This window comes from Haliotis rubra, unplaced genomic scaffold, assembly GCF_003918875.1.
Source record: "Haliotis rubra isolate DU_JTF1 unplaced genomic scaffold, ASM391887v1 Scf295, whole genome shotgun sequence".
NCBI lineage: Eukaryota > Metazoa > Mollusca > Gastropoda > Lepetellida > Haliotidae > Haliotis > Haliotis rubra.
In genome coordinates this window covers 613,130-637,820 of record NW_025766963.1, presented here as the reverse complement: position 1 = coordinate 637,820, position 24,691 = coordinate 613,130, and the positions used below count along the sequence as shown (strand labels likewise).

The 24,691-nt window shown below is 41.6% G+C and overlaps 1 protein-coding gene across 1 annotated transcript in view; it reads right to left on the bottom strand.

The window, feature by feature from the left end:
• LOC124282195 (ankyrin repeat domain-containing protein 26-like) overlaps positions 1-24,691 on the bottom strand; it is an 895,780-nt gene that overhangs the window by 494,029 nt on the left and 377,060 nt on the right. Inside the window, exons 22-23 of the mRNA XM_046718159.1 lie at positions 23,586-23,670; positions 4,221-4,361 (exon numbers count right to left, since the gene is read on the bottom strand). Of these exons, the coding sequence (XP_046574115.1) occupies positions 4,221-4,361; positions 23,586-23,670 (226 nt within the window). The remainder of the gene's footprint in view (positions 1-4,220; positions 4,362-23,585; positions 23,671-24,691) is intronic.

The window sequence follows — 24,691 nt, the reverse complement described above, 5'->3', positions numbered from 1 at the left end:
CTTGCATGTTAAGGAAAGAATGTTACCATAACTGAATCGCGACCCGTCTGTTAAGGTAAGAATGTTACCATAACTGAATCGCGACCCATCTTTAAGGTAAGAAGGTTACCATAACTGAGTCTATATCACTTATGTACTGACTTATCGCATAAGACAGTGTCGCATAGACTTCTCTGCCTAATCGTCGTCTATCGTCTGGCAGGAATCGTGAGTTGTTGCACAACTACTAGAGGTCTGAACTGGTGTATCCCGGATACATCTTCTGTAACGATATCACTCAGATAATGATTCGCAAATACTGTGCTTGATCGCCAAGTAGTAGTTTTCTCCAGGTATATTTTCAGCGCTTTGAGAGGTCTTGTGTATTGTCTGGTCCCAATATCGTAGATAATGCTGGGACATGAAATTGTCTATCTGACTGGCCTGGTAGTTGATTTTTCGCTATAAAATCCCATCTAAGTCCTAAGTGGACTGCAGCATGTTGTCCGTTGTCAAACCTAGTTCGTCCGAAATCTAGGGCGTGTATTTCTGACATTCTTGCCGCTGTAGCCAGTGCGCAGAGAAATAATGTCTTTTGTGTTAGTCGCTCAAAAGTTGTATGTCTCAGTGGTTCATACTCATCACTGGTCAAGTGTTGCAGCACTACGTTGAGATCCCAGGCTGGTGCTCTGAATCTCCGTTGTTGACCTTCCAACTTGAACGATCTCAATAAGGCGATGAGTTCTGGCACTTTGGTGAGTTTAACTCCCAAGTCCATGGTAATCACTGAGCTGATTGCCACCAAGTATGTAAAGAGAGCAAATCCCTTGAGGTGTCTAGTAACCCTCAGATGACATAAGTAATCCGCTACTTGAGGATGCGAGGCCTTAACAGCTGAGAATCCTTTCTGCGTAGCAAACTGGTCAAAACTTTTCCATTTATCGTCGTAGAGGTTCCTAGTTGAATGTCTTACGGCCATCGTGACTGCCTTAGCTGCTCTCGTGGAATAACCTCTTTTTTTCAAAGCAGTGCTTAATACGGTCCACACGTAAAGTTGCATATGTGTTTAGTCCTTCCCATGGGATTGACAGTGCGTCGAGAACCCAGGCTTGAGGATCCGGTACTGGTGAGACATACGTTGTCACTTGGTGATGTTGCTAACATGTTGTTTGCTCACGGTATGTGGCACGCCTTTAGCCACAGGCTGAGGTTGTCTGCTAAGCTGAATAGCTGGAACGTCAGTTCTGGTAGGGGGGCCGACCTTGCTGAACCTTGTAGATTTATGTAGAAGGCTACTGTCGAGTTATCTGTGTGAATCTGTTTCTCGTTAAACAGTTTTATATCTATGATCATGCGCATCTCGTAAGTAAGAAGGGAAGACATGATTAAAGGAAAAATTTCACTGTTTCTTCTACAAGTCTTGAGTGTGGACCATACAGAAAAATTATGATGGGTTCTAAAACATCAATACAGTGATGTCATGATCAGGGGAGGTAACTCTGCTACCCAGGATAAGACCTCTGCATCCGTGTAGATGAAGGATTCCCTCATCATGTAGGTTGTCGTCCGAAATTGAACCTAGTACCGGTGTAAGGTTCATGCAGGTTATAGGCTGTAAGGATTGCACATGTTGTTGATCTTTTTGTTGAGCTATAAGCGCTGACAAACGATAGCTGCGTGACTTGGAGTCACTGAGCAGAGAGAAATCTTCATCAACCTCTGGCGCCATAGGGAAACGTTCCATGTTATGGAGAGGGAATTTCCGAGCAATAAACATTGGTGTATGCTGCCCTTGATTCTTAGTAGCTTTCGCAAACGTGGATTTCACATTCTCTGGAACCTGGGATATCGGTTTGATCGGCGGGATGGTGATAGAGTCGAAATCATCATCTTGTATGCAGTATGTATCCATTGGGTTGGAGTCCTGGGCAGGTGAAGATATAGACAAACCATTGGCAATCCAGGATAGTACCTCCGCGTCGTTGTAGATAAAGGCGTCTGAATCCTCATCAACCTCATCTTCTACTATCGGGGCTACCTCAGGTGAAGGGTTCGCGAACCCTGTAGACAGGTGTGGCTCTGGCAGTTGACGCTCAGTAGTTAATTGTCACTCCATTGTCTGGATACCCTTGCTCGAAATCATCTGGATTGAAGGCTTGTGTAGAGAGCTGATGACCGGGTTTGCGAACCTGACTGGATATCATCGGTGATGAGGTAGCCTTTGTGAACGCTAGTGGGTATGTCCATAATCTGACAAAGGAATGCTGACATGGTGATGGTAGAGTAGACAGCTCACGACCAGGTGACTGCGGAACACTCTCGTCAGCGGCAATCTACAGCACCGGAAGTTCCCAGGCGGTTACCCATAGTCCTGTGTAAATGGGATAACAAAAATTTACTAAATGCAAAAATTTATTACATGCAAATTCTGATAAATGTGCATAATATTTACAATGTGAGGCAAGAAAACATGATGTATTAACACAAGTAGGATACACAGGGTGTAGATCAGCCGCTGAAAGCGTAACCTGCATTATTTACATGCCACCATGTAAAAAACAGTCACCTGAAATGGAGTGAGAAAATCTCAGAATTTAGCCATAATTTATGTAAATAAATACATCGTTATGATAATAAAATGATCTAAAATACAATTCACGGCCTTAATTTGAAAATCTGGCCGAACATATAAAGGATATAAGTCGTAAAAGGGACTCAAGAAATCGCCAAACCGTCAGAAAGGGCGATGAAGGAGAGAGTGACAAGAGCATGCCTCTGTATTGGTCACGTGGGAAGCATTGGTGGGAAGTTGAAGGGTGGTAACCGAACTGGGTGTGTGACTTTACGTTTGCTTCAGGGAGCAAAGGGATTTAAGTTTTCACATACCATTCGAAGGAAAAGGGAGATAAGCATATAGCATGAGTCAGGATAAGGAAATATATGAAATTATTTTTGTGAAGAAACATCTGAACATTATGCAAAATATACATTAAAATACCGAAAGAGGAAGCAGCAAGATAGGGTGATCATGTTTACTATTACTCATCTGCCCTTAACCTCAAAGAAATTGCCAAATATGTACAACAATGTTAATGTATGACATCACTACCTATGACCGATTTCTTACAAAATAGCGTGTTCGCTGACATCGGTACACAGCATTTTGGGAGGGACCTTTCCTTGATTTAGGGGATGTTTGTCCATTAATATGTTATGTAAGTAATCTGAAAGATTCTGACTATCTGCTTATGGTTCTTTATTTTTATTGTTTTTGTTGTAAGAAAAATAGAAATTATAAATGTTAATCTCACTGTTGTCGTTCTGCGTGATTTTGCCTCTGTCATGGTGTCATGCTGCATGGAAACTTTGACAATTTGGTACTCTTTCCATGCATATTCTACATCTATATAGCGAATACAGGCAATGAACAGATGAATGGATGTCAGAACATTCAAAATGCTACACAGTGTAAACACTGATTTTTACTTTGTTTACATTTCCAACTGCTGCAGTTGTACACGCACAGCGTTCGTTTTTACACCCAAATGTTTTAGTTTGATTTCATCTAGACACTTGGTTTAGGTCACAAAGACCATTTGTCATTTTATTCAAAAGTATATGAGGAATTCAGTGGTGTGTTTGTCGCAACTGAGTGCTAAATGTATGTAACATATTAGGCATCTCATAACCAGACTTGGTGAAAGGTGATAGTGTAAACACTATCCAATGTGCTGGACAGCTCACTGCAGTGTATTTGTGTATTTTCCAAAACATCCCGACAATGTCAGAATTACCATTGTTGATTTGATAAAAAAACCGGATATCAGTGATTACTCATGTTATTTATGAAATTAATTCCTCCGAGTAATAGCCGATTTTTACATTTCAAAACATACACCAAATAACACTGTGAATCGTGATTTCGAAACGTCTAAAAAATGGCAACATTTACGATGTACCTAATTTTGACATGTCAATCTCAGCAGTCTTACTTTGTCTAAGATGATAGTGGACGGTATCAAGAAACGGAAATTTCTCACTGAATTCAAAATTGTGTAAATTGTATTTGTGTGAGTTATACATTTTAAATTTCATTCGACTTCATCTCTGGCATCCAGGACCTCGAGCGTTAAAATAACACGGCGTTTTGAACAACCAGGCCCAGGTGGTTAAGGAAATGGTTTTGTCACTTTTACTTTTAAGTCTGCTTCAATAATATGCATCATCCTACAGACACTCACAAGTTGTGAAACAGCCTTGACCTTTTCCTGCTGTAATTGTTCCTGGAACTTAGACTGTTCCTCATTGATCTTCTCCTGCAGAAAACGTGTCTCTCGTTCATGGTCAAGTTGCTGCTCAAGCTCCTCATGTTCACTCTCCAACTGAATAAAATAGAGGAAATGGAATTAAAGAAATATTCCTTCAATTTTTTAAAAATATGACAAAAACTCAATTATGCGATTCCATGCATGCATTTATATTCCAAAACAGATACACTGTGATATTATTGACAGTTCTGATATGCTTTGCCAAAAGATCAAAGATGCAAACTACTGTAATAGGCGCCCTCTAATAGGCAGCCCAGTGACAGGAGTTTCAACGCAAATTGTATCCTGATGTTTATCTGTTCATGGTTTTATTGTGGACTTATTGTGTAATTTTAATGTAAGGTGGAAAAACTCCCAAACCAGAGGAACAGTGCACAATTCTCCTTCAGTTCAATGCCATTTGTCAATCCTTTCAACTGGATATGACACAAGGCAGAAATGTAAATAATAATAATTTATTCTGTTAAATGAAAACAAGGAACATAACAAAATAACAAAAACTGAACAAAATAGCTCTCCACTCAAGAAACCTTCCCTACACTATACCTAAAGTGTATATATCCTACTTTATTCCTATGGCTAATTTCTCGCCCAGCCCACAGTACCTACATGATACAAAAATACCCATCAAAATATTTACCCGATTTCCTACTGCACTTCATAATGTGATCAAGTACACTTTTAGTGTCTTCTTCCTGACCTGTTTTATACCATTGGTTTGGGTAAATTGACCAATCACAACAAAGTATGGACCAACCATATTAGGGATTAATTTTTAAGTGAATGTTATCATAGGGTTTTGAACTATTTGGAACTTTAACATGTGTATCCTTTGACACTAACCGTTACACACTGGTCTATAAAATAAACTCTAAACACTGTGACTAATAATTCTACTCACTTTAATTCTATTTTTCTTTTATACAATCTTATACAATTGATATGCTGATACAAAGTTGTGCAATATATGACTTATTGGCTGTCAAGGTCTAAACCAAATATAATAATTAGCTGTCAAATATATGATTGCTTGCTCAGCATTAAAGCATTTTTACTGAAATTTGATTGTACATAAAGGTACAAATATACTAACAAAATCAGGGACTTGACATCCCCATTATCAAGAACATTTGTGAGAGAGGGTAATTCTAGTTAGCGTTTCTTGTTGTTTACACAGTAAAGTCATGTAGGCTGTTTGAACATAGTCTTGTCAACCAACATGAAACACAACAATTACGTGCAATGACTCATGTGATCATTATTATTGGATATTTATATAGCGCACATATCCAGGCAACTAGTGCATGCTCAAGGCACTGGTAGTTGTTCCCTCGATCATTGGATGTCAATCGCAATGTCACATCGTATTATCAATCTCAACTCCCTGGGGAGTACACAACTCTTGCAGCCACTAGGCGCACCGAGTTATTGTGGCTTTCTCATCCTAAGGAGGTACCCATTCACAGCTGGGTGGACTGGGACACATAGTCACAGTACTTTGTCCAAGTTCACTGCACGTTGCTGTACCCACAACTAGGTGTTTGCACGTATTCATGTGGCCACCATCTGGTCATATACCAACGGGTTCGTGGGTTCTTTTAAGTGTACTGTACACTTGGGGTTGTGACAACACTGAAAGAGTCTGCACACAGAGTTGACTCCAAGGTTTTTACACCCGGTCACAGGTGGACTCGATCCCGACACCTCAACCTCGCTGGATCACTAGCCTGGCGCCTAAGCCAGCTCGCCACCGCGATCACCATGGCAATTGCACATGAATTGAAATGCAAGCACACAGTCACTGCGAAACAGGAAAATACTTCAAAAGTAAAAAGCATATCTGCAGCAACTAAAAAATCAGCAACATAAGCATTCCATAAGTATTCTTAAGTCTGGACAATCCATTGCAGTAGTTGCACAAGCCATGGGCTGTAGTCATTATTCAATACACAGTCTGAGGACCTGTGTGCAACAGATAGGCACTGTTGCAGATCACTCAAAGCATGAGGCTTTGCAAGTGAAATCACACCAATATGACAATTTGTGATTGTAACCTTCACAAGCAGACAGTTCTACAGAGCAAAGTATCAGCACAGACCATCAGGAATCTACTACATCGGCATGTATCCGAGCAAGACAACCATATACAGAACCTATCCTGACTATTTCATCGTGCTCAATGTTTATTCCCGATCAGCTTATAAAAATACAAAACCTGTTGCCATGACTGTGATAATATACAACTTGCTGAAGATATAAAAAAAGACATCAAGGACAGAAGATTGAAATATCCCACTACACAACAACAGGGTAACCCCTACATGACCTCAGTTGTTGTTAGAGTGTCCGCTGAGAGAGCGGAAGGTCGAGAATTCCAAAAGACGTTAAAATATGGTACTTGTTGGTCCCTGCCTGCCGCTCGCCATTAATGGGTACAACGAGGACTGGTTGGCTCGAAGTCAGTATTATGCGTCTAAGTGGGGTATTCATGCTTTACTGCGGCATGGTATCTCAGTTATCAAGCACTGTAAAACCAGCTTAAGTCTGGGCTAGTACAAGCAGCCACACATACACATGCATGCACGTAGTCTTATGAGCAAAATATTCTTAAGTACAACGTTAAACCCCATTTCACCTGACCAATCTTATGAAGAATAGACAGAGACATTCAGTGATGTGCACAAGCTGTTGATGATCTGTGTTTGGATGTGACAGGGGCAGAATCACTGCTGCATCATATTAAAAGTGCACAACATTTTCTACTGAGGACTGAACTTATGCCTGGTCTGCATGAATGCTTCTCATGCTTGAAACTGGGTCAACATAACATCTGGCTGCAAAGTTTCATGGCAGGGCCAAGAATCAATGCTAGATGTTTGGATCAGCTGCTCTGCAACAAGAAGGTGGTTGATGGCATACAGTAGACACATAACATATGTGTTGCTAAGACTGAGTGAGTGAGTATTGTTTTACACCACTTTTAGCAATATCAGGGTGGGGGACACTAGAAATGGGCTTCACACATTGTACCCATATGGGGAATCAAACCCGGGTCTTCAGCATGATGAGCGGACGCTTTAACCACAAGGCTACCCCACTGCCCCTGTGCTACTTTAATGTCATGTTTTATACTATAAGTTATAGGGATTTCAGACTACCAAGCAAAATATGTTTTAAACCATCACAAATTGTGGTTAAATGATATGCCCCTTTGGTAACTATCCCGCTGTTCACAGTGTCATGGTCTCTTATCATTCATCCACCATAATGGCCTTAAATGAACTTATCATGTACCTGGACATTTTATTGTTTGTAAACAAACACACTTTTTCTTAAATATTACCAGGAAGGCCTGAAACAAACCTTTCATTGTGTTTTACATATTGAAAAACTCACAACTTCATTTCTCATAAACACAACATGACCAAAGCCAGTTTACTCTGCGCAACACTTGCATTGTCAACTTTGTTGTGAAGCTCTATCAGTTTGGTTTGAGAACAGAAATTGTATGTGATGTCACACCCAGAGGTTATTTCATACATGATTGTAAAACGCACACAACTGTTAACAGCCGAGCAATTTAAGAAAACAGCTGTTGGATGTAATGTATTTTCAATATTAGTGAGTGAATGTTGTAAGGTAAGGGTTCCAGTTGTTTTTGTAATTGAATTGTATTTTCTGACTCCCTGTTACAGAAGAAGAAAAAGAAGAAGAATTCTTTTATTTAGGTGTCACACAACGTACATTCTCAATAGATTAAAAATTACACATATTCACAGTACGTTGTCCGGCCAGAAATGGCCTATGAGACACTAAATTACAATAAATAGTCTTTTAGTAATTGGAGTATTTACATATACGTTGATTTAATGGAGTTTGGGGGCGGGAAAATCGACCAACTTCTACCTCTAGGGGGAGAGAGCCACATCTCAATTTTGCGAGGACACTTCGCTGAGAGCGGTCGGAGACTGAACGAACATAAGGTGAAACTAGCAGAGTATTTTTGAATAATCTAAATGTTGCATGTTTGTTACCATTGGCCTGTCTATTATCATTCCATAAACTTCGATACCAGAATTCGTGATCAATGCTAATTATCCTATCTCTAATAACAAGAAAATCCCTGTGAGTAACTGCGAAAACATTATCAGATTAGAAAGTAATTTGCCTAAGGAAATTTAAGACAAAATTATCCCAGGATTTTCTAAACTTCAAGGACCAAGCTTGAATGCTACTAGTCAATCTATATGGTTACAAATATGGCGACACAGCCAAGGAACTGTCAAGTCTAAGACAAAATTGTTATGGAGGTGAGTTTGAAAAGTGGAATACAGGGGGGGAAAATGGGAAAAAAAGACACTACAACACACTACAACATATTCACTCCCGAATCACTCCTCGAATGTTCACACAATTATAATACATTTTTGGAGTTCAACCTTATCAAGACTAATTACATGGTCATCAAAGGCAAGAAGAAAGAATTCAAAAAGATTACTTAAAATTTGCAAGATCATGGTATAACATCCACTTTTCATAAAACTTATCTTCCTCGCTACAACTTATTGCGTTTGGAATGAGAGAAAATATATATACCGATGTTTTTTATCTATTATTATTGTTAGCTAAATTTTTCATATATAAATGTAAAGTATTAAACAATACTCTTAGTTAAACACTTTAGACAATATATACATAATAGGTATCTCATTGAAAAGAATATATCTTTTAGTAAAAGCGAAGAGTTAGAGTTTTTATGCTAAGCCTCCAATAAGAACAAGTGAAATTAAGAAACAAGTCCGCTATTTGGTTAAGGAGGAACTTTTGGGTGATTCAGCTCGGATTTTGGAGCAGGAAATCGTTGAATCCAAATCTTGTAAATCTCCTCCCCTTCACAAGAAGATGAAATTGTTCCATGTCACAGATGACTGTCAAAGCTTGTCTCCACAAAATTATGACACTCCTGAAGTTTGAGAGTTTTTTTTCCATTAGAAGAGGTAACGGAAACTATGTACTGTTTTGTTTTGTTTGATGATACATAGCTTGAGCAATAGCATGGAAATCCAACAATGGGTAGGATATTGAGACTTTTGTGTTCAGTGATCCCATGAAACCAGAAGGATCATCAAAGGAGCCATTGCTGAACTGGAATCATGTGTAGAAGATGAAGAGTTGCTGATTGATAGGACAGAGGGATCGCCAACTGCATTGATGAGAAACACAGAAGCACGAGTCTCCAGTGATCGGAGAAGTGGATGATCCAGGAGTGATTAACGAGCCCAGAGAGGTAGAAGAACTGTAACAATGGGTTTTGCAAACCATGAGGGTTCAGTTGAATGTTTAGATTTTTTGCTTGCTGAAGGACAAAATTCATCCAATTTTTCCTTTGCTCTTCTAAACCCATCCTTCCTATATGACCTTTGAAGATCTAGGTTAGAATTGGTCTTCAGCAGCCCATGTGTAGACGACATTCATAGGCGACGTGTGAAAATAAAGTCAATTCATCCTTTTGGTTTTATTCTGCATTCATTTTCATTCGGTTTACATCTTGTTCTGAACACGTTTTGAATACATGTGGCACAGACTTGATAACTTGCGCGTTGGTTCAAACAACTACTTTCAACTTCAAGACGAAAAGTACGCAAAGGTCGCAAAGGAACGATTGACTGCAACAGAATAGAATATATTGTTTACAACTGTTGCTTATCAAATAAACATTAAATACATGTATTATGTTGAGAAATATAAAGTGTTTCCATACCATTTTGTATCACCTCTCCCTCCACACGTGTCCTTCCACATTCTACCCTGCATTCTACACTGCACGATATCCGCGTGTGCATGCGACACTACATTCAAAGCAAAACTGAATTAGAGTTACCTCCCATGACCTGAGTGGGATTTTTACATAAAGCGCTCATAAAATACGTAATCATTTTGGCCTCAACACCATGCTTTTCATAACAGTGTAAAACTAAACTCACTCACTCACTCCCATCTAACACAAAGGATTCCCGCCTGACAGAGATAAATGGGGGGACTGGCTCCAAGATAAGTGAATGATACCAGCTGGTGGTCACGGTTAGGTCCCATAAGTCCAACATTTGGATGGGTGTAAAAAACAAACTGGTCAATTTGCAGGTGTGTATCTTTAAGGTTGACTGGTTCTAGACAATGGGCAGTCAATTTAGAATGGTTTTGGGTTAATGCTAAAATGTTCACCGGAAAATAAGTGGACAAGATTTACGCTGCAAAATGTCACATTTATTTAAACATTCATTGGGACGGTAATTTCTATTGTCTACATAATAAATAATACACATTCATATGGCCACATGAATACGTGCAAACACCTAGTTGCGAGTACAGCAATGTGCAGTAAACTTGGACAAAGTACTGTGACTATGTGTGTCCCAGTCCACCCAGCTGTGAATGGGTACCTCGTAAGGATGGGAAAGCCGCCATTACTTGGCGCGCCTTGTGGCAGCGAGAGTAGTATGCTCCCCAGGGAGTTGAGATTGCTAATAAGATGTGCCGTTGAGATTGACATCCATCGAGGGACAAAAATTAAAAAATACCAGCGCCTTGAGCATGCACTAGTGAGTGGATTTACGCCTCTGGTCCTGATGATGTACGCCTCTCCGTGGTGGGCACAGATAGGGGAATTTTATCCCTGAACCAAACGTACATCCACCCAGTTAGGTCTGACCCCACCGAAGCTGGTTTTCTTACTGGGTTACAGACAAACAAGGAGCAAACCATCTTTCAACTCTGCAGCCCAGTCAGCCTTCCTCCGGTAGTGACACCAACCATACTGGAGATGGGACTTGGCCCAGGGGAAGGCACAAAACCCGGCCAAGAATATCTTGGTCAAACCATCTTAACACCACACTACTTGCGTGTGTGAGAGTGACAGGATGGCCTGCAAATCCATGCCTCAATGGCAAGTCGCTCAAGCTGCATTGGGACAATGCCATGCCCATGTATGCTTTCCTGATGGAGCAAAATCTCTGAGATCAATTCCGGGGCTTAAAATCTCATGCCTTGCGAGTCAACCCATAACTGGAGCCCGACAGGAACCGTTGCATGAGCAGAATGCTCAAGTGGCAGCAGACTCAAAACTTCTAATGGACGTCCGCGTTAACCTCTCTCCTCTCTTGATGGAAACTCTTCTGGTACAGAGCCAATTGGCCCCGACATGTTCGGACCCTCACTCTTCCTCTTCCTCAATTGCAGATCTTTCTGAAAATTCTGTGTATATTTTGTTTCATTCTATTTATGATGAAATATCAGACATACCTTCAGAAAAATTGAGGCCGATCAAACAAACAAGTGGAACCTTTCCCAAATATGAAATTAATTTATTAAATGACATTATTTCTATGAAACTTCCTGCGGACTGTTAATTACATGAAGTTAATTGCTGTGTCTATGCTGCCGCTTGAACCTTGGAGGAACTTCACACAGTTTCCAAAGAAAAATCATCTAATACTAAGAACAACACACCAAAGAAAAACTGGTTTCAAGTTAAACTGACGGAAACTAGAAAATACATTTCCTGGATAGAGCTGTGCCTTAAAATAAGATCATCAGAGAATCCCATGTCTAAACGACAAAAGTCAATTTGGAGAAAATTAAAATTACAGTATAAGACAACCAAAGAAAAGATACTTCTCCAAATTGTTGATTCCCTTAAGCCACTTAAGGCAAAAATGAAGGTTTGGACTGAAAGAAAGAAAAAATGGGAAACGAAAAATATATTCATCAAACAAAATAAACTTTTTAGAAATAATGAAATTGAAAATGTTATTATAAATTGTATATTTATATACTTATCCTATCTCACGGTATGCACCTCTCCTCTTCTTCTACGACCATGTGTGGAAACGTGCTGTAGGCTAAGTTGAATCAAATCTTACTGGCCTCTGACCCGCCCTGACCTCTGCCCCCACTCCGATATCAGCACCTGTCAATCATCTCCGCAAGCGTGGAGCTCGCTCAGATGATCATGTGACTACCTGTGCCTGTCATTCTCGTCTTGGAGCTTCCAGTAATCTGTGATATGGGGCAGGTCGGGTGGGTCCTATCGTGTGACATAGGATAAGTATATAAATATACAATTTATAATAAAATTTTCAAATTTTTAAACTTATCCTATCTCACGGTATGCATAATCCCACGGCTGGTAGGCGGGTCGCAGATTACCCCGTTACTACCACCAGGAAAAACGCATAACCCAAGGAGGCCAGGAGAAAGCACCAACTCCCGATATGCAAACTCCAACTTGAGATGGGTTTCTTCACTTAACCCCTTGGCTTACACAGCACAAAAACTCTAGGGAGTGGGCGAGCCCGAATTAATGTGGTTTTCAGCCGCAACTTTTGACATGCAAAAGGACGCAGTTTGGCAAGTAGGCCCCGCCGCCCCGCGATTTATCAGGTGAACCCAGTGAATTAAAGTCCAGGACCTTAATCTGGCCAGCCCCTGCTTCGAAACTACCCCCCACAGACACACGCTGGAAGGCAGTGAAAGAGGGAATAGTTCGGTTGCTCAACTAGTTCAACGTTCAGTACCAATCTCCCTAACTTACCAAAGGTGAGAAAGGACCCAGGAGCAGAACGTTTCGAAAACCATGTAGGTAATCGGAAATCAACACTTCACTGGCGTAAGTGCTCAGAGAGTAGAGGTCAGTAAGCGGAGTGTCGATCATCTCTGCATGTAGCACAAGACTGGCCTTACAGTCTATCAAGTCATAACTTATGACAGTGCAGACACGCCCTATTCCCATTTTGAGAATGATCTAAGCCCAAGAGAAAAAAGTACCAAGATATGGATATTACATCGATATCTTATATTAGGTACAGAGCAAAACCGACCAAGGAAGGATTGCTTTATCTGCGAACACGGGCCGATGACAATTGCTGCGCCAGGACCAAGGGGCTAGGCTAGGTCTTGAAAGTTTACAAACCAACTTCTGGCCGGCCAATAGGGCGCGACCAAAAGCAGAGTCATCCCCTGAGTTGCGCACAGTTTCACTAATATGCGAGGAAGAATGGCCACTGGTGGAAACTCGTAAACGTTCAGGTCCTCCCACGGAATGGCTAGAGCATCAAGGTCCCAAGCAAGAGGGTCCGGAATCGGTGACACAAACCGAGGCAGCTGATGGTTGAATCAGGTGGCGAAGAGATCTACTGTCGGAGTCATCAACGGAAGGCAAAAGGTCTGGAACACCTGAGGATGTAATTTCCATTCCGTTGTAGAGGGACGACTCGGTCGGGACAGAGAATCTGCGATGACATTCTTCCCCCCGGGAAAAGTGGTTGGCTTGTACCAAGATGTGGAGAGAGTCCACCAGATCGAAGAACCGTTGGGTCCACTGCAGCAGTTGAGTAGACCCCGTGGACCCCATCCTGTTGATATGCCAAACCACTGCTGCGTTGTCCGACCGGATCATGAGGGAAGTTGCTCGTAGGACATCATGCCAGTGACTGATTGCAAGCATCACCGCCCTGAACTCCAGAACGTTGATGTGACAGGGGCGATCGCTGGGAGACCACCGCCCTGCCACTTGTTGATTGAGAAGATGAGCTCCCCACCCATATAGAGACGCGTCCACATACAGGTGGTAAGACCGAACAAACGGCCCTAAACAAACTCCGTTGCAAACATTCAATTCTTCCATCCACCACAGGAGTTGGGAATGGAGCTGCAAAGGTAGAGTGATCAAGGCAACGGGATCTCCCACTCTGATGTAAGGTGCTAGAAAGAACTGCAAGGAACGAAGTTGTAGCCGGGGCAGACGTCAAGAGGCCCAGGAGCTCCTTCCACTGACGACGCGTCCTGGGGTGCGCCAGTGCCAGAGAGACCAATCGCTGTATCTTGCAGAAACGATCCCTCGGGACAAAGAGTTTGTTGACCTCTGTGTTGAACACTGCTCCAATAAATTGAAGACAGCGCGTAGGGACTAGTTCGGATTCCTGCAGATTGATTAACCAGCCTAATTGGCAAAAAAGCTGTATCGCAAACTGCATGTGATGAAGCAGAAGGGCATGATCGGTCTGCGCCTGAATGCAGTCGTTGATGTAAACCTCGAACACTATTCCCTTGCAGTGAAGGAAACTGGTGATAGGCTTCGTTACCTGTGTAAACAGCCACGGGGCCGAAGAAATTCCAAACGGGAGGACACGCCACTGATAGTTGGTGCCCTCGAAGACAAACCAAAGGAACTTGAGAAGAGCCGGAAAAATCGGGATGTGAAGGTACTCATCCTGGAGATCGAGACTGACCATGTAGTCTCCCGGCTTGATGATTGTTGAGAAGAGCCACCGATACCATACGAAAGTGAGGCGAAGGTTGTAGAAACATTTTATGGAAAACCTTCATATTGAAAATTAGTCTCAACTTGTCCGAATCTTTCTTTGGCACCAGAAAGATTGGCAAATAGAACCCCGGGTCGGTCGGAGACAGGCCCAGGGCTCGATCGCAAGTTTCTGAAGGAGAGTGTCGATTGTGGAGCCGAGAACAGCCGCCTGAGATAGGATACGCTCGGTGCCAGCTGTTACCATGACAGCACTGAAGAAGTGCTGAATGTAGGAGGTTCGTGGCATGGAGATGTCGGGAAAGTACACATTGTACACAGAGTGATGAAGGCCATATAAACAGTGATTGTAGGAACGTATAGCTCGCCAAATAAAGTGTTGGTCCGCCAGATGGAGTGAGAAAGTTAGTAGATACGATGCATGGGATCGTCAGTCTACCGGAACATTGGTAAAGTTGATGGAATGGCAGAGGTAAAAAAGACCAATGACTCCAGACACGTTCGATAAAGAGGCGAAGGTAGTCACATCGATGCCTATGGACAGTCCGGACATAGCTGCAGTGACAATTGAACTGAGGCCTTCAGCTAAAAAAACGAGTAAACCCAGCCAAAGTGAAAACGTCTCGGCGATTCCGTCTGGCACCCTCGGTAAACTGTATCTCCTGGCTGACTGACAAACTCAACATAATCACTGGCAATTAAAGGCTGGGATAGGTATCCGCTTCCTGGGACCACGACAAGTCTGTGAGGTACTTCCTAATCGATGTATCATCAAAAGTCTCCGGTTAACAAACAGTAGTCCGCCATTGCCAATCCTACCGACAATGCAAAAACGAAAAAAAAAACCGGACAACACGGATGTCAATCAACCAGGCGAGTCCTAACCCAAAAAATCTGGGAAAAGTGACGCTAGCTACTTGACCAAACATCACTGCTGGTACCACACGCAGAAACTGTGCATAAATAGACAAGCTTGATATGCAGGAATATTGTACGACGCTTCACTGAGTCTTGTTACTATACTGAAAGCCATTAAAAATGCAATTTGACATTCATACTTTCTTTACTCACACTAATTTAAACATATATAAACCTAACTGGCAGATATGTTTTAAGTGAACATCTGTGAATAATTTCATCTGAAAATGTCCAGTCAACAACACCATCAGTGATGCAACAACGACATCACACAAAGGAGGGGTCACATGCATTCAATATCGTGTGTGTCCACCGAGCGCTGCAAGACATGCTCGCAGTCTTTGGGGCATTGAAAGACACACATTTCTCAGGAACAGCTGTTGGATGGTCTGCAGCCTCTGATGGTCTGTGGTCTGATCATAAACACCACCCCCTCCAAAACGATCATGTTCAAGGACACAGTTTGGCGCAAGTCTTTCTCCTTTACGTCAATAAATCTGTTGACGTCCATCTGCAAAGGATAAGTTAAACCTGGATTCATCTGAAAAAATGACATCTGGCCATGTCCTGTTGCCAAGATTGGCCCCATTTGCTGCCCATCGCTGTCTGGCAAGTCTGTGGCGATGCAATAAGGTTGGACCACGGTACCGGATGTTGAAGGCAGCAAGGCGTCCTTGCACCTTTTGGGTGATGAAATGATTTGACTTGTCCCAACTGTCCTCCTTGCCTAATCATCAGCTGTTTTGAACCGATTTTGCAAGTGTGAAACTCGGATATTGCGGTTTTGTCGAGCTGTTATCACAGGTGGTGCACCAGGTTGCGGACGATCAGCAACACTTCCGGTAGCCCAAAAACCTTGTCTGAGTCGACTTACAGTGGATGGATGCACATTAAAGTGCCTGGCAATCATCACATCTGAAGCACCTTGGCTGACCATACCGATAACCTGATTCCTTTCGTCTTGTGTCAAGTGTGGCATTTTTTCAAAGTGATTGAGTTCCACAATTCCTTGTGCTTTTACAGGGCCTGGTGAAGGTAATGCATGTGCACAACGTGTTTCATGAATGTGGTTGTGTTTACGAGGAAATGTCAAAGGTTCAGTTTTAAGTATCAAAGTTCATGTGAGAAGAATGCTCCGGGATTTGAACTCGAAATGGGCCAGAATAACAGCCTTTTATTCCTACATCCTCTGTATCGCAGGAAAATATCTTCAATAGAACTTTTGTAAGTTTCAGGACAACAAATACCAATTGCGTTTTTAATGGCTTTCAGTATATATACAGACTACTCGTAGCAGCTGTGTGGTGTATCACTGGATGTAATCGTGGTCTGTTTCGCAAGCCTCAGCACCCTTTCTTTCAATTCATCATCAAGTTTCTGGACAAATATGTCAAACCGGGTGGTTGTAGAGCTGAAGGGTAGATAGAAGAAGGGTAGATAGATTGGGTGAATGGAATCATTCATGAAAGGTGAAGATCAGATGGTAGATGACGGTGGAATCTTAAAAATCCAAGATCATCAATCACCGCCGTAATGTAGGGGCCTGCGCTTCTGACATAACTACTACCTCTGTGCAACCAACCGAATGTACTAACTGGAAGCGCCGTACTGGATGAAAGCGTTGATACAGAAAAGAGCGGCGCACTGGAGTAAAGCGGCACTCTGGATGGAAGCGTTGATACCTAAGAAAGTGTCGCACTGGATGGAAGCGTTGATACATAAGAGAGCGGCGTACTGGTGGACCGTAGAAGCAGGAAGCGTAACCCCTAAGCCAAGCTGAGCACCGGTAAAAACTGTAGAAATGAGGTATCAACGCCGACGTTGGAAAAAGTGTTGAAGTAGAACTGCAGTAGACAAAGTCACTGTAGGTACCGTAGTGTGCGAACTAGTAAACAAACCATGATGACAGTATGCGCATGGAGGGAACCAGATGATTCGGCATAAGCTGACAGTTCAGCAAACACTGTTGGATCGGCGAATACTGTTGGAGCGGCGATCTGGTATGGTGCAGCGATCAGGATCGATTAGGTGATCTGGTTCGGTACTGTGATCCAGTTGTGTCAAGTGATCAGGTTCTAAAGCACTGAGTCAATCAGGACCGTAGCATTCCTCTTAAACGTCGTACCATACAGTAAAGGTGTACTGGACTGAAAGGTGTCCAACCAAACAACAGTTCACTAAGTTGAATCGCTGCTCCAATCGAAAACAGAACACTGGCCTGAAGCGTTGATCCAACCGAAAAGGCACTCTGGGCCGAAGCGCTGATCCAATCGAATGCGCCTGCAAGGTACGGGGAAGGTGTTGAAAGCGCCACACTGGATGCTACCGTCATTGCTGACGTCACCACAGAAAGATATGAGAACGCCGAACTGGAACAAAACGCCGCATTGGAAGCAAGCGGCGCATAGGTTGAAGCGCTGAACTGATCCCTGTAGTTGAAAGCGACGAACTGACTGCACTCGCCACATGAGAGTGAACGCTTTCACCAATCGAACCAACCATAGCTGAGGGGGGTGCAGCACTCAACCAAAGCGGTGCACTGGAAACAACCACCTGCCAAGGTAAAAGGCCGAGACTGTGCTACAGAGGTTGTAAGCACTAGGTACCACTCTCAGAGCAGATAAAGCTTGAACGGAGACGGGACTAGACGTTTGATGACGAAAGAGACGACGGAGATACTCGCTCAAGTAGGAGTCTTGAGGCCACCTCTAAAAAGCTACGTCTAGATGCAACTCGTCGATATTCAGAAAAAACATCATCATTGAATCGTGAACAAACAGAACACCGATGTGACCAACTACAACAGCCTATACAATCCACACACAAAGCGTGTGGATCAGCAGCGGAAATGTTGTTGCACTGATCACAGTGTCTGCGTTTCTTAGAAGAACTTTGATTCCATTTATTTCCCATCTTGACAATCAAATAATGTCTAACTGAGAGAACAACACACGTCCACTCGGTGTAGCGACAAGAAAGAGAATGACAGGCACAGGTAGTCACATGATCATCTGAGCGAGCTCCACGCTTGCGGAGATGATTGACAGGTGCTGATGTCGGAGTGGGGGCAGAGGTCAGGGCGGGTCAGAGGCCAGTAAGATTTGATTCAACTTAGCCTACAGCACGTTTCCACACATGGTCGTAGAAGAAGAGGAGAGGTGCATACCGTGAGATAGGATAAGTTTAAAAATAACACTTCTACAGGAAACTTAAAACAAACAGTGATGGTGAGCATGATAAGCGGCCTCCCATGGATGCAAATGAGAGGTTCTGGAAACAGTTGTGGTCTTTCCCCGGCGACTGTAACCTTGAGGCACCATGGGTCCGTGAATATGACCATGCAATGCATGAGAAAGTAACTAGGTCATTTGTCTGCTACATCTCACCAGATTGCCTGAAAAGTGTTATCAAAAAGTCCAAATCTAATACAGCTCCAGGGCCTGATGGCATTCGAAACCGGTACTGGAAACTATTTCCCTGTGTCCAAACACCATTACTTCACTGTTTCAATTCTCTCGTGGACACAGGTGATGTTCCTCCACGGTTCTGCAAAGGTCGAACAATACTCCTTCCCAAAAAAGGAGACTTGACTGATCCCAAAAACTTCAGCCCTATCACATGTTTGAATAGACAATACAAATTATTCACAGGGTGTTTGACAAACCTTGTGTCATCATACTGCTCTGCTAATGATATTATTTACAGAGAGCAGAAGAGAGCAAGAAAGGGATGTTGTGGTGCAAGGATCAACTTCTTGTACAGAAAATGATTTTGGAAGAGGCTAAAACATATCACCGCAACCTCTCTATATGCTGGATTGACTACAAAAAAATATACGACTCTGTCCCTCATGAATGGATTCTGAAGTCTCTTCGTTGTATTGACCTCCCTGAGCGACTACTTGATTTACTAAAGTCTTTAATGAGTTGCTGGTCGACTCAACTTGAGATGTACTCGCAAGGGCAGGTGCAGACTTCAGAATCTATTCCAATCAGAAGGGGAATTTTCCAGGGGGACTCCTTCAGTCCTTTGCATTTTTGTTTGTCTCTAAATCCTTTGAGCTTTCTGCTCAACAGAGAGGAGGGTTACCATCCCGGACCTCCTCAGCACAGATCCCCAACATCCCCTTTACATGGATGACATCGAGCTCCTTGCCAAAGGAGATACCAATTTGAAAGAACAGGTTCTCCTTGTCGAGTCCTTTTCTAATGATATTGGAATGACATTTGGACTCGACAAATGTAACACTCTTCATTTGAAACGTGGCAAGGTAGTTAATGGTGGATCGGTCAAGTTACAGGGGGGGAGGAGTTATTGAGCATCTTGTGGAAGATCAGGCCAACACCTATGTTGGAATGCAAGTTGAAGGCAAGCTCCAGAGTGCCCAAATTCAAGACAAACTTCGGGCTGAGTACAAATCTTGCTTAAAAAACATCTGGAGCTCAGAGCTAAATGCTCGAAACAAGGTCAAAGCCACCAATACTTTTGCTGTGCCAGTCCTTTCCTATTCCTTTGGAGTAGTTGATTGGACAAAACAAGACATCCAGAGTCTTGACCGCCTGACCAGAAGAATCATGTCTGATAACAGAGCCCACCAACCTCGTTCCTCTCTTAATCGTTTACATATGCCAATCAATTCTGGCGGTCGGGGTTTGATTAATGTGGAGGCTCTTCATGATAGAATTTTATTGTGTACTATAAATAACATAATATATACATAAAAAGTTTATAGCACTAAAATAAGCAACTTAAATAACATAATATACAATAGCACTACAAATGTCCATTTCCTTATGAATTAAATTAAATAATACAAATAATATTTGGTGAAAGCAAAATCTACGGGCAACAAAGATATACCAGAACCAAGAATCACAATCTCACCAACTTCACACAATAGTAGGCATTGTCCAGGTACTCCATCAATGTCAGGTCGTTATTTGCAAGCATGAACTTCAAATCTCTGAACTTCTTCTCTTCGGGGGCAGTACTTTCATTGTACTGAAGCATCTTTGCCTCGTTCAGTCCTTGTTCATCTGCCAAGAACTTGGCCATCTCGAAATGGTTAGGATGTTGTTTTCCCACAACCTTCTTCAGATGGCCATGCCAACCCCCAAGGTTGTTGTTTGTGCAGGGACCGTCAGTATTTTTGGTACAGTTGAAAAGATTCACCTTGACTTCGTTGTGTACAGGTCCATGGTTGTGGTCTCCAGGTATTTGGGAAATTATGTCGTTCACTGTTGAGACTGATATGCAGTCTTTCTGGATGCATCTCCACGAGATCCATTGTCCCCTTTTCTTCTTGTTCACAATAAACATATAACCATTTACATATATGTATGTTCCACCACGAGAAGTAGGAAGAAACCTATTGTGCATTTGCCATAACTGAAGTCGTGGAAATGATGATGAAAACTTTAAAGGTCACATGCAACGTAAAACACAACTTTGCAGATTCTGATACCTTTCGGTATGGACTTACCGAAACAAATCGTCAAAAATGCAAATTCAACTTATAAAGTTGAAAAATAACGCGATGAAAAAAAACGCGCGAAATCGGAGTTCAAACGTTTCACTAATTTCCCCCCGACTTTTCTGGGGAAAACGGGTTTCAACAGCTGGGCTTCGCTCATAGCACGTGCGCAGTGAAGTAGGTTCGTGCAGCTTGGAAGCGGTTGTCTGGTGAATACTCGGTGAAGGCTTTGGTGTGAGCTATTTTTCTAATGTTTTGTTGATATCTCACAGACGCGAGCATTTTATATGTTATGACAGTAAATTAACTGTTTATATAATTTCATTTGTCTATTTCACCACACGTTCTTCTTACCGAGTCACTTTCTCAGTTCGATACTTAAAAGCAATGTCATTATATAGCGTTGACAGAATTTCCTACTGTGATATAGATATGTCGTTGTCACAGACTAAACTTCAATGTCTTGTTTTATTGACACCTGTGTGTCTGCCTGCCTGTCTGCTAATGACAATATTCAATACACAGCTGCTATCACTGACCACATGCAATTTGAACTTAACACCAATCAGGCTATACACCATAAACAAAACGCATTGATTTATGGCCCGAGTTCGGTCTCTGTCACATTATGTCATTACACAGACAGGCAGGTGTGATACTTGAACACATGACATGTTATGATGTCTGTTGATTGCAAAATGTTATACACAAAAAATGAGCATGTTTTTACAAAACCCAACATCTCTATATATACACACACAATGAGCTGTGAGGGCGGCATCTGCAAATGAATCAGCCGTTACACTTGAGTGCACACCCACCCGCTCTGACTGGGTTCGGTATCCCGGCTGCTTCGTTTCGAGGGAGGTAAACCCAAGTACAAAATATTGCACTTTTGATTTGCGATTATACGCTTATAATTTTGTTTATTTGTTTTTTCATAATCAGCAATGCATATTATATGTCATGAAGAAGTGATAATTGTGTTTTAATTATGTTTGATTTTTTGGTTGCATGTGACCTTTAAGTTCCAACATTCTTATAGCATGCAAGTTTATGTAAGAAATTGAATAACTCACTACTAATGAATCGAGTGAACTAAACTCACTCACTATTAAAACCCGCTGGTTCACATGCCAACCCGCTGGTACAAATGTCATATTTTGTTGCCTGAGTGGAAACAGTTTACATTTTGTAGAAAACCAGTGTCTTAATCCCTTAAAACAACACCATTGTCATAACATTACACATCAAAGGATTTTTACCTCAACCCAAAGGTTGAACTTACTAAGTTACTGGACAACCCATGGTCATATGGTCAACCTGGGAAAGTCACATGCTGTGCATGAGCTTCCATTGTCTGTCCTATATCAGTATATGGAGCAGGGTTATATTTGGGCAAAGAGATCAGAGAGGCTGGAAACTTTGTTTCAGGTTGTCTCCACTTCACGGTCGAAAGGAAATGAGAATGTGCATAATGTGAGACAGAAGTAGTTTGAAAATGTTCTTCAACAGATAGATGAGTGAAATGGTTATATTTTCTGTTGGATCTGGATGCCATGTTAATGTTTTGATCTAGACACGCTGAATGTTTCCATGAAAGAAGATACATGAAAACTGGGGGATACTGCAGATCCAGATTTTTCATTAAATTTTCAGTAACTCAAGACAATATGGTAGAATATCAGACTCTAGATGGAGTCAAAATGAATATCTATAAGCCATTATGTGATCACTTCTCACACAATGAAAACAAGTGAAAATTCTCTATTATATAATAATGCAGTTTAAAGTCTATCAAGATATTTTGACAGTGTCTGATTGTCATCGCAATCATTTCAACCTAAATGTTACATGACTTCTGGAATGTATTGTTTACATTACAGGGACCCAGTTCAAGTCGCTGCAAGTTCGAACGCTTTCAAGTTTCAAGTTTAATGCACAGCTGCATAGAGACAAGTACCAGATTTGAAAGCCATATGACAATGCCAAGCAACATATCTACTACAGCTGAAAACTTGGATCATGTCTCACAACAGAGATTAATGAAATAGTAGTTTATCGACTAGTTGAGTGTTTTGCTAGTTTTGACATTTGTAATTTGTGATGTCCTCATGATATATTTCCACTTAACCTTGTATCCAAGCTCTGGTATATATCTTGTTATAGTTTTTGACTGGTGGCAATGTCCATTTATTTTAGTATTTTTTCCATTTGTAATTATCAATCAGTGTTTGACCATTCCATTACAATATCTAAATATGAATCACTGAAGTGCAACGGGATTGTGCTTGTCATTTACTGGCAGCCCAAAAACATTTCTACACACCAGGAGCAAATGGGTGAGCAACAATTTCAAACTGGAACTCATCAACATCAATGCTTTTTACTTTTTACAATCCATGACTAAACTTATCTGTATTTACATATTTATGAAGGTGGTATCAGTTGTCCCACAGGTCAAGCAACATGTGCAGGCTCAGAATGACAAGTCCACACAGTTAGTGTTGAACAATTAAACAATATTTTACTCTTTCCTGCTCTGAACAAACTGATTGTGCAACTGTACCTCTCTAATCCTATTGTTGACAGCTCTCAATTCCATCAGCATGTTTCTCTTCTCAAGTTCCGCCTTCTGCTTGTCTTCAATAGAACTGTAAAAGTACAAATTAGACAAAAGAGTCATATGCACATACATATTTATACCTCAATTTCATTCTTTTATCCAATACACTTTTTTTTACACATTTTCTACACTTTCTAATGTTGCTATCTTAAGAATATTAAAGGAACAATATGTCAACCATTCTGAAACACAGTTAGCCTCAAGGACCATACATAACAGTACTTTAATATTCGGGTGAATGTAGATTGCCTTCCTTGAGGCAAGCTATAAGGGTGCTTGTAGATCTGCGGACATGCATAAGGCTGTACTGGGTAAGATAATGATAGAAGGCGGTGGTTACTATAAACTGTATATTCAAGTAGGGACTTGAAACAGGGACTGCAAACTGGTTCAACTGACAACGTAACAACAAAGTATGATCTCAGAAAAGTATATGACATCACTGAATGTCACAATGGAAAGGTCAATCTACAATATGACACCACTGTCACAGATTGAATTTCAAGCAAATATTGTTTGAAAATTGGTCAGTTGATCACACCATTATTGCTCTTGAGAATAGCTTTGACAAGTTTGTCATTTCCATTTATAAGACTTTTGAGAACTGCTACTTTCCAATTGATTCTTGGTGAGTTGTTGTGACATCGCCCATTTAATAATTTGATTGTTATCAGCAGTGGAATTCACAAAGAATGTCAGGTACTCATTCTTCCATCGTTGCCAGAACTGTTGGATGATCTGACTCTGTAACTTTGAGCTAGAGTTTTTCTGAGGTAACATATGAAAAGAGAGCTGTAGTTATTTGTGTTCTGTATAATAGGTGAGCAGGTGGCATTTCCTGCATGCTCACTTTAGGCAAAGTAGCTGAATCATGTATGGTAAACTTCCAAACTTACGACATGTTTTTGTTTGTTTGTTGTTTAACACCGCACTCAGCAATATTTCAGTTATATGGCGGTGGTAATCAAATCTGGACAACACAATCCAGTGATCAATATTATGAGCACTGATCTATGTAGTTGGGGTACGATGACATGTGTCAACCAAGT